The following is a 12,063-nucleotide window of genomic DNA, read 5'->3' on the forward strand; positions in this document are numbered from 1 at the left end:
CATAAATATTCTTCTCATTGCGCACAGACATAAATAGTCTTCTCATTGCGCACAGACATAAATATTCTTCTCATTGCGCACAGACATAAATATTCTTCTCATTGCGCACAGACATAAATAGTCTTCTCATTGCGCACAGACATAAATAGTCTTCTCATTGCAGTTCACTCATTGTCAACCAGAGGTTAATATCGCTTGACCTGAGATACCTTGTACAGAAGAGCAGCAGCTGGGCACATCATTACCCCGACACATTTTAATTGGATGCACTGGTGGTGGATCAATTAAACATCAATAGTCAGTGATCACAAGTTCTTTGTATGTCCTTGTGGGAAAATGACATTAGAGTATAGTATGAAAAGGTGGCTTTGAAAAGTGTTGGTAAGTTGAAATTAACCAAATAAAAAAACAAATTATAATAAAAATGAGTGATGACTCAAACAAGTTATATAGCTCTAGTATAAGGACATATAGACAATGCAGCAGTTCACAGCTGCATTGAATCTCAACCACCCCAGTGTACATCTGCGTTGCCCCAAAGGCAGACAGCCTGATGGGGCTCCCCAAGAGCTGCTCCCCTCTGCACAGCAAAAGTGTGCTAAGGGTTAACATTTGCTTGTACTTTGTGGAACGTCAACCCCACCCACTGGAATATTAATGAGCCAAAAGGACACAAAGAACTTTGTTATCACAGCTGCATTAAATCTCAACCACCACAATGTACATCTGCGTTGCCACAAAGGCGCACAGCCAGATGTTTGGTGATGTTAAAGCTGCTCTATTTCAATCTGAAACCCACAAGCCCTTTATCCCCTGTACCCAATTTTCCAACTCTATCTGTCCATGAAATGTCTGTAAACTGACTGTATAACCCTGTTCTTTTAATGTAACCATGCATGTTTATAACTCTGTGCCCAGGACATACTTGAAAACGAGAGGTAACTTTCAATGTATTACTTACTGGTAAAACGTTTTTATAAATAAAATAAAAACATTGAGGTATTTATGCCCAAGCTACATAATAAGCAAATATAAAATATGCAAAATATATATATAATTATGTATACATATATAATTAAAAAAAAAACAATGTACAGTAGAATCAACAGTTTGAGAAGCCAACAGACATCAACAGCATGTGTAATATTAATAGCTGTAAAAATCACAAATCTGATGAATCTGGGTGAAATATTTTAAAATGAACAGTAACTGGTTGCAGAGTAACAATATCCCCTTGGGTTAGGATATGAAGACACTTTAAAAGGGACAACATGCAACCTACTGTACAAGATAATTCATATCAAATAGGAACATGAAATAATAAACCAATTGGGTGAAGCTGAAAGTTACAGGAGCTAGATGATGTTACATAGTAGATGAGGTTGAAAGGAGACATATGTTCATCAAGTTCAACCTATTCTCATCTTGTATATTGATTAGGATACACGCTTACCAAATCGTATTACAACAAAGTAGTATCACGTTAACTTTTCAGACATAAATGTAGGAAAGAGGAGTGATTTGAATCTACAGTACATGTGCTAGTGTCGTCTTATTGATGGCAATCATAGCTTTGGAATTACCACAGGTTTTTTTGGAGGTAGATCATATAAAAAGGCACAGAATATTTTCAAGCATTATTGTGTAATGAAAGTGTGTACACTATTCATTATTTAAAGAGTTTTACTGCAGTGTTTTACACCTAATGTCAGCATGTTAATCGAAGTACTTTACTTTGAGGCATTACAGTGAATGTAATGTTCTGTCTATATTCACTAAGTTACACAATTATAGTGTTTTTGCAGGTAGCAGCTTTTAAGTATTGTAAAGATCCATTCTCATATCCAAATTACATGGAAATAGTCCTGTAACCAAACACATGTATCCTTCTACACGAAATTAGGCAAAGCATTAAAAGTACGGTATCTCAGAGGGTATGTGAAAACATCTACTTTTATTTAATGTGTAAACATTTTAAATAGATATATCCTCTGACACTATAGCTATGTTACCTGTATACATGCCAACAGGACAGGTAACTATGCACTATGAATTTGAATTCTGTATAGTGACAAATACCTTCTATGTGCTATATCTGCTTTATGTAAACTCTAACATTATAAACACAAGTGTAGCCCTGATATACAAGTTGCATAAATAAAAATACACTGTACACTTATCCCAAACGTTGCTGATTTGGGTGTGAGGTGCAGGGAGATGTGGGGATTGCGGTGTGAGGTGATTGGGGTGTGAGGTGCAGGGAGATGTGGGGATTGGGGTGTGAGGTGCAGGGAGATGTGGTGATTGGGGTGTGAGGTGCAGGGAGATGTGGGGATTGGGGTGTGAGGTGCAGGGAGATGTGGGGATTGGGGTGTGAGGTGCAGGGAGATGTGGTGATTGGGGTGTGAGGTGCAGGGAGATGTGGTGATTGGGGTGTGAGGTGCAGGGAGATGTGGTGGAATGGGGTGTGAGGTGCAGGTAGATGTGGGGATTGGGGTGTGAGGTGCAGGGAGTTGTGGTGATTGGGGTGAGAGGTGCAGGGAGTTGTGGTGATTGGGGTGAGAGGTGCAGGGAGATGTGGTGATTGGGGTGTGAGGTGCAGGGAGATATGGGGATTGGGGTGTGAGGTGCAGGGAGATGTGGGGATTGGGGTGTGAGTTGCAGGGAGATGTCCGGATTGGGGCGTGAGGTGCAGGGAGATGTGGGGATTGGGGTGTGAGGTGCAGGGAGTTGTGGTGATTGGGGTGAGAGGTGCAGGGAGAGGTGGTGATTGGGGTGTGAGGTGCAGGGAGATATGGGGATTGGGGTGTGAGGTGCAGGGAGATGTGGGGATTGGGGTGAGAGGTGCAGGGAGATGTGGGGATTGGGGTGTGAGGTGCAGGGAGATGTGGGGATTGGGGTGAGAGGTGCAGGGAGATGAGGGGATTGGGGTGAGAGGTGCAGGGAGATGTGGTGATTGGGGTGTGAGGTGCAGGGAGATATGGGGATTGGGGTGTGAGGTGCAGGGAGATGTGGGGATTGGGGTGTGAGTTGCAGGGAGATGTCCGGATTGGGGTGTGAGGTGCAAGGAGATGTGCGGATTGGGTGTGAGGTGCAGGGAGACGTGGTGGATTGGGGTTTACTGATGAGAAGAAAGGCAATAGGAGCGTCTGCCTTTCCCTGTGAATCATGTTCTGCCTCAGACTCTGTTACCAGCGGAGGAGCTCTCTCCGCCTTTGTTACTTCGCAAATTAAGAGACTTTTTGTAAAATAAATGCATCCAGAGACCGCTGTTTTAATGCTTCTTCTCCTTCCACAGCTCTTTGTAGCAGTTAATCATATCATTAACTCCTCTTGAAACTTTAAGGCTACATGCGCGATTGGAATCATTATCAGTAAGGATTTCCAAACCTGACTCAAAATATGAAATGGCTCCAGACCCGTGGTTTTCAACCTTTTTTTGGTTAAGGAACCCTAGAATTAGATTGTGAAATTCTGGGGAACACCAACCGTCTTCCCCCCCCCCCCTTCCCCATCTCTCATTTCTCCCTATCTCTCGTTTCTCCCCCTTTTCCTCCCCCTCAAGTTCCCACTCACACACCTACACCCACACCCCCACTTCTGATTTAATATAATTTTTGAGGGAGCTGTTGGCACGTGCGGGAAAGATCCCTGCAGAGAGGGTGCCTCTCTGCTCTTACCTTGGGGCGTGCGCCGATCCAAAGCTCCATCCTCCTATTGGCCGGAAGTTGAGAGCGACTTCCGGTGCGGACAGGAGCAGGGAGAGGAAGGATCGCAGTGACCAGGCAGCTGTCACTGCAGCTGCAGGTGACCCACCAGGTCACTGCTGAGTGGGGTGCTGCCGCATTTCTGAACAAAGATCACAGTCGCCCAAGCTTTCTTGTTCGATCACCAAATCACAGGTAGATTAAGCTTGGGGTGGCCCTTCATAGCCCTGGGATTTTAGAATGGTACACCAATATGGACTTCAATTTAAAGTCACCCTCAAACAAACTTTTTATTTTCTCCTGAATAATCATGGTGCTCATCGGCATATTACACAGGTTCTGATCTTTCGATCCATACACTTCACAGTCTTCCCATAGTTCCCATCACATAACGTCTATTACGAGGCAACTTAGTAGCAGTTAAAGCTGAGGCTGCTCGAGAACTTGCTTTTATTTTCTTTTTATGGTCGCGTATTGTTCCCACTGTAGAGGTAGCAGCCCTAGTGCTTTTGGGATTTGGCGAAGTTTTTCACTTCCTTCAAACCACCTTAAAACTTGTAATTTTACATTCAAGGTAATCTTTCCTGACATCTTCACTTCCTTTTATTGAGAATGAAATCCAGCGCGTGTCCGACATGTGACAAACAGTGGCATTAAGAGCACAGGAAAAATTATTTAAGAGTGAATTTAGCATGACGTATCGGATTCAAATCCTAATGCAAAAGTTACGTCATACTCCAATTCCGTATATTGAGTTGCTACTGTATTGAGGGATGCCTGCAGTTGGTTTTGAATATAATGCTACCACTGATAAATACTGAACATAAACATACTGTGTGACTTTTTCTCTTTGATATCTGGGAGCACCATGGCTCATATTTTCTAAGCAGTGCTTTTCCAAAAGACCCCCTCCCAGACCCGGGCAAGTGGATGGGCCAAATGGTGTCTTCCAGCCCCCGAAGGTCAATAATACAATAGCACTACATAACTATGGGTCTTAAAAATTTTTAAGCGTTTAGTTACTTTATTCAACCACAATGACCTTTCTTCAAATATGGTATATTATAGGCTAAAGCTGGTAAATTCAGGGCATTATTGAAATCCCTGCTCTCTGATTGGTTAAAATTCCAGGCATTATCCAATCAGTAATGGCCCGGAATTGCCAAGTTTTTCAGCCAATCAGCTTTCAGGTTTCATTCACAAAGAGTGAAATTTGTACTTAGAGGTGATTGGACAGAAGGCACTGACTCCTCCCCCACCCTGTCTGCAGCCAGGCACTGAGTCCTCCCCCACCCTGCCTGCAGCCAGGCACTGACTCCTCCCCCACCCTGCCTGCAGCCAGGCACTGACTCCTCCCCCACCCTGTCTGCAGCCAGACACTGACTCCTCCCCCTCCCTGTCTGCAGAGAGCTCCGCACAGGAGAGTGATGGGAAAGGTTTGTGTGTCTGCTATGTTTTGTGTGTGTAAAGGGGGCAGCAGAGTGTTTTATTAGTGTGTGTTTGTGGGTGTAGAGGGGGCAGCAGAGTCTTGTTGGTGTGTTTCTGCTGTGTGTGTTTTGTTGGTGTAGACGGGGAGCTGCAGTGTGTGTGTGTCTTCAGTGTGTGTTTTGTGATTGGAGGAGGGGTGCAGAGTGTTTTGTTGGTGTGTGTATGCAGTGTGTGGGTTTACAGGGGGCTGCAGTGGGTGTAGAGGGGGGGCTGCTGGTCTGTGTTTTATGGATGTAGAGTGGGCAGCAGTCTGTTTTGTTGGTGTGTGTGTCTGCAGTGTGTTTTGTGGGTGTAGAGGGGGGGGGGGGCTGTTGTGTTTTGTAAGTGTAGAGGGTGGAGGAGGGCTGCAGAGTGTTTTGTGGGTGTAGAGGACGGGGGCTGCACAGTGTGTAGCGGGGACTGCAGAGTGTGTTTGTGTATATAGGGGGATTGCAGAGTGTGTGTTTGTGTGTTATAGAGGGGGGACTGCAGTGTGTGTGTGTGTGTGTGTGTGTGTGTGTGTGTGTGTGTGTATATAGAGGGGGCTGTGTATGTGTACAATTTTTTTTTATAGACTTGCAGTAAAAGCATAAGAATGTAGACAATCATGCTGATAAAAATCAATATGACTACAAAAATTTATAATTATGAAAAATTAAAAAAAATTAAAAATAAGCCTACATTTAGCCTATAATAGTTATAATCCCCGAAGAACATGGCATTATTGGCCAGTAATGCCCTGTTCTTCGGGGATTATTACTTAAGTACATCTTATTTCAAAACCATAAAGTATCTTTTTCCGATGTGCTATAAAAGATCTTTAGAGAACTTTCACGCTAACCCAGCACAACAGTATCAGGGAGGAGAGTATCATGGGTTCAAGTGAAAACCGTGAATATAGAAACTTAGGATAATTCACATAATGTTACAACATGCACAAATATCTTATTTTATCAACTAGGCCGTCAGTTTTACCCACAACATATCTAGGTGTATATACCCCTTACCAGGCCAGGTTACTGGCAACATTATTAAATTAGGGATTATTTAATAAATTAATGACTGACACCTAAAAGCACAATACAAAAAGAGCACAGTACAACATGACGGCAATCAACACCACACTAGAAACATGCATTCATTTCACAAGAAAAATGTATTTTCAGTGTCTGCATGTGTCATAGAATAATAAATACATATGTCTGAAAGTGCTGAGCTTAGAAACATGGGCTGCCTTAGATTTGCCTTAAGAGCGGTTTAGCTAGACATGCTTCCTTGGTCAGGTGGCTCACTCCCTGTACTGCTGGGGAGATAACATGCGGATGGCACACTGAAGCAAGCCTCTCCCATTGCTTTACTCGTTCATGCATGTCATGTACATGACTTCGCATACCTCATACAGTACAATCTGAGCACTTCTGATTTGCGAAACATTGCATTGATCTGATTCCTACATCCTGAATACCGACATTAAAGTCGGGCTCTTTAGATTGTAAGTTCTTCAGAGCAGTGAACATCTTACCTCTTCTATCTGTGCACTGTCACCTATCTGATTAACTTAACAAACAGTATTAGACAGCACACAAACTCTGTATAAAGTGAAATAATAGGTGCAAAACGGGAACAAGGAGGACCGATTCCTCCCAAATAATCAATAAACCACAAATGTTCCCAGCACTCAAACGGAAAGAACAGATAGTAAATGGATCAGCCAAAAGTAAGTATTTAATGGTACACGAATGATGCAAAAAATGGTCAAACATGGACCAAAAAAGAAAGCACTATGTGCTAGGACAGGGACAGGGACAGGGAAGGGGAAAAGGGAGAGGGGAGAGGGAAAGAAAAGGGAAAACACGGGGAGTTAAAAGCCCAGGGCAAGGGGGGGCAACGTCACGTTTTGGGGTATAGGAACCCCTTCTACAGGCCCGTTCCCAGGTAGACCGTAGTCACCTGGTACTTCCCTAAACCCTGCAATAATGTCCCTGGGAGACACAGTGACAAGCTGTCACTGAATATCCCAACAGAATGAAGGTAGGCTGTGAGGCACAGGACTCAGACCGACTAACCCTAAGTGAGTAACAGGGAAACTGGATGATAAGGGTCTGAACCTAAAAGGTATATATCAACACTATAAAGGCTATCTAAGTAGCAGTGGAATTAGCTGGCAAAACAGGGTGCTAAAGGGTTAATGCCCCACACTGGAGAGCTTTGAGTCCAATAAATGCAGGAAATGTCCAATGGCAAAAAACAGGTCGTGGCAGCAAACTCCTCTTTGTGCAGGCAGCCCAGCAGTTTCTATCTGATTAACTGCTACAATAAAACACTGTGCATAATTTTACGTCACTGCTTTTGACTCTTTGGGTGGTTCTACAATATCTATAATGCCATAGAAACGAACAGTAATGAAAGGAAATTCTTTTAAGGAGAATGTCTCATATATGGTATGTCATTCAATGGTACAAGTTTGTGCTAGAAATTGTTCACAAGACATTGTTAATACTGATAAGATTATGTCTTCAATTGTCCCTTAGAGAACAATGACGGCACTCTTACCACAGTTAATAAGTCTATTGTCTATTAAAAAGGCACGCTTAACATGCATTGTTCTACATGTAGGCCTCGTCTGCTAGAAATATACAGAGAAATGTGCACAGTGCTTGGCTGGAAGGACAAAGACACTATGCAACATACTGTATACCACCTCGTTCTTCTCTCCACTGACATACAGTACTGAGGAGGAGTGGCTTAGTGATAACAGCAATAGAATGGGAGTGGAAGAAGCCAGTTCAAACCCCACTGCCATCTCCTCACTGTAAGGCTGCGGCCAGGTTGGGAGAGCGCTCGAACGCCGTGATGTCAGGTGCTGGGCATTTTATGGCCAGCCAGTTGCGCGCTTGAGGGGGCGTGTCAGGGGCACGGCCTTCACGTCACGTAGCTGGTTCGCCCTCATTGGGCGAACCGCTCATGTGACATATCAGCGAGCAGCCAAATCAAATTTGCTTGTCTCGCTAAGCGCCGCGCATGCGCAGGCGCTCGCTCACGCTGGCCACACACAGTGCATAAATGTGTTTCATCACGGCCAGCGTGAGCGCGCCCGCCCGCTCAGCGCCACCCTGGCCGAGGCCTCCGTCAGTTACTGGTGCAACAAACGCGATGATGCACTTTTTGGAGAATGGACTCCTTGTACTGTAAGTGTAAAATTGTATTCACAGTGCTGTGTGCATTACAGGCACCATAGAACCATACACCATAGAACCATACACCATACACCATACAACTCCATAACATGCAGTAATTACATATTACACCGTAGCAACATACTAACTAATATATATATATATATATATATATATATATTAATTATATAATCTCTCTCTAATCATACATACATACACACACACACACACACACACACACAATTACTGTGCGTTTCCTCATGGCCTGATGCACATCATGACTGGGGTTTGGTGATACAGAATGGGGTGCTCATATACTGGGGGCCACTTGATGCAAGCAGTATAGACAAATTAAATCAGTGTGTGTATATAAGCAAGAAATAAAAATAAAAAAGGATAGGCACTTTCCTGTCACTGTGCTTATTATTCCAAAGGTTTGGAAAAATAGACACTTGGTCACAGTGGAGTGCCTATCCTTTGCTTTTTCTCTCTGTATATGTATCACACCTGAAATGCTTTTAATTCTGTGATGTTAGTGTGTGCTGTTTAGTACTCCTTTATATTTTTATTAAATTGACCAACACATACGCTATGGAGCGTGCACTTTCCTTTATGTACGTATGTATGTGAATATATATATATATATATATATATATATATATATATACACACACACATACATACACACACACACATATATATATATATATAATTACACATATACACACACGCCTGGCTATAGTATATACCGTATCAGAAACTCTGGTGATTAATACATTAACAATAGGTTCAGCAGCTGTAAGTACTGGACAGCTCCAGTACTTTAAATATGGCAGCCACATTTTAATGCACAATGATGTGTTTACAACAAAACGGTCTGGTATCATGCTGTTCCATTACCCATTTTAATGTCTCCTTACTATTTTCTGCTTGGTCAATAAACACCATGAATGTATGCACAAATGCCTAGGAAACTGAGTAAGACTGACCTGACACTATTGCTAGCCAAAGCAATCAATATCATGTGCACACATTACCTAAGAATGCCCATGTTCCAGGCCTGCAGTATAAATAAATACAGTGGGTATACAATCTCCCACCACAAAAAATGTAACCTAGCATAGTAACAAAGGGATCCTCGTCTACGTATGTTTAGGTGTAACTGCAATAAAGGAACATGCTCTACATTTTGATTTTACAGATTAGTACAAATCAGGAGGCAGCGCCTGCAGCCTTTTCATTGTGTTCATGTTCATAAATAATTGTTTTCTAGGTGTTTTTTTATTTTGTGAAAAGAAGGATAACCAGCATGATGCCTCGTGTGCTACAAGCAAAGGATACACACAGGATGCAGCGAATCTACATGTCATTGCAGAAACTCACGCATCAATGCTCTGAGTAAATTAGGATTATTTGACCTTTAGGGAATATCACAAAGGACCATAAAAAAACCTCCAGCAGCGGACTGCTGTGTTTAGTCCACAGTCTTTTGGTCAACATTTATTCATTGTATCTGATGCCAGTGAAACCACTCTAGGGCCTTACTTATAGAATTGGGGAATTAGTGTTACCCCTGACTGCACAGCACAGCTACATACGTAGCTGCATATGAAGCAACATGCATTTTAATTTTCCTTTGTCACAAGCTGTCACATTTGACATAGAAAAGAGCAAGCAAAAAAATATATATTGTTTTATCAATATTTCAACGAAATAATAATAATTATCAAAACGGGCCAGAAATGTTATACGTCACAAATTTACAGAAGTATTAAACAGGCATTATCATGAACGGCTTAGCAAACTGATACATTGACATAATATCATGAGACTAAAGTTATCAAAAGCAGGGTATGCATCATATATTTTTGCCAATCGGTTTATCATAAATACAACATTTTAGGTATTCCTACTGTTATTTAGAAAATAAAAAACATGTTTAAGGAACCGTAACTTCCTCTTGCATATAGATACACACAGACAACCGCAATAAAAAAGGGACCTAAATACTAGGAAGGTGATGCTTTCAAAGAACATGCTTGCAAATTGTTCGTCTTTCATATTAAGATGATTGATAGATGTGTGTAAAGAACACACACCACCTGACTCATCACTGCAGTAGACAATAACAGTGTGAAAGGTGTTTTCCATGGTCAAACCATGAAACTGTGATATAAAAAGGCTTTTGACGAGCCATGCTACAGTGTTTATCTGAAAGACAGATAGGAATCCAACATATAGGAATCCAATTATATAAAAATGAATTACCTTTTTCTTTCGATCTCTGGAGCGTTTCCTGTGTCTTCTTTTTTCTTTACTTTCCTCCTCTGCATTAATGTCCAGATCCCTGGTCTTCTTTAACTGGGATGCTGCGTGAGCCATTATGAGACCGAATATCCCATGAAACAATGTTCCCTTGAAAAAGGTAATATCCTTAAGCACCTTCTATCCAGCTTCACAGCGGCTGGTCCAACAAATGGAGAGAGGACCAGAAAGCCAAGCACACAGGCTCAGGGTAGGAACAGCAACCTGGGAAATATCCTGTGTTCACATTTCTTCCTTTACCTTCCAATACCTGAACCTTTCACAGTCATGGTTATGCATTAGTGCAATGAAAAAGAAGCAGCTGAAGCAGAGAGCTGTGTGATGGCTGTATCTCCCTGCCACCAGCTGGAAGTGTCCAAGTGATGCCAGTAAAGGGGGAATGCTACTAATGATGCTCCTATGCAGAAAAACGCTCAAGTGAAGCAGCACATGCGAAGACACATCATTACCACTTGTTTTCCAAGCTACTCACAGGAGGCAGCTAAAAAAATGGGATTTGTCATTTGGATAGGACCAAAATTCTCTCTGAAGCAAGTCCCTTAACCCAAGAAGTGGTGCAGACTCCCCCATTTGGAATAACTGCTGCTGATAAAAAAAAATTAAAATACAACATTTGTATTGCCACAAATATCCTGGGCTGCATTATGCAGAACACAATGTATGAATTGCCATATCTTAACACTGTGCCTTTTATGCTGTTTTTGTTCCCTCAGAATAATGGCACTTTCAGAGGCGGAGGATATATAAAGCGCCCTTGTTTTAGAAGAAAAAAAACCATACTCATTACAACTCACCGCCGCAGAGAAAAGAAAGATGCGATTTTCCTGGTGTGTGGAACAGGCAGCCAATTCACTGGAAGATTTCACCGGTGCAAAGAGATTTGTTTTTGATATATTCCCCACAACCAACACCCCAAAATGATGGATTCATGAGTTGTATTGAGATCTGCTTTAATCCCCTCAATATCCTTTGACCACCTGAGTCCTCAGCATCTGCAGCCTTTGAATATTCATTATGTGAACCAAAATAGCAGCGTTATAAAAAGCCCTGAAGTATCATCTATTAATGGAATGACATTATATAAAGGTTCAATTCCTAATATAAACTACATTTGTGTCCAATAATTTTGCATAGTGCTTTGTTTCTCCAAAAAAATAAAATGATATTGTTAACAGAATGGATGTGTGTGTGCATCTTGAGGTGTTTATTCTAAAACCTATTGACTGTTAAACAATTGAAATATTTGTGTTCACTATTTCATTGTTTTGAATGGTACCTTAGAAAAATAGGAATTTGTGATCCGAAAAATACAGACACACAAAGACTAAAGCTAGATTTGAGACAGTATTACACTTTTCATCATGATTGGGTATACAGGTCATGCTGTT

The 12,063-nt window shown here is 41.9% G+C and overlaps 1 protein-coding gene across 1 annotated transcript in view; it reads right to left on the reverse strand.

Annotated features, from left to right (window-relative positions):
* Positions 1–11,713, reverse strand: part of ANK3 (ankyrin 3) — a 461,946-nt gene extending 450,233 nt beyond the window's left edge. Inside the window, 1 exon segment of the mRNA XM_075612960.1 lies at positions 10,619–11,713. Coding sequence (XP_075469075.1) covers positions 10,619–10,732 — 114 coding nt within the window. The 5' untranslated portion in view covers positions 10,733–11,713.
* Positions 11,714–12,063: the final 350 nt, after the last annotated feature.

The sequence above is a fragment of the Ascaphus truei genome, chromosome 8 (assembly GCF_040206685.1).
Source record: "Ascaphus truei isolate aAscTru1 chromosome 8, aAscTru1.hap1, whole genome shotgun sequence".
NCBI lineage: Eukaryota > Metazoa > Chordata > Amphibia > Anura > Ascaphidae > Ascaphus > Ascaphus truei.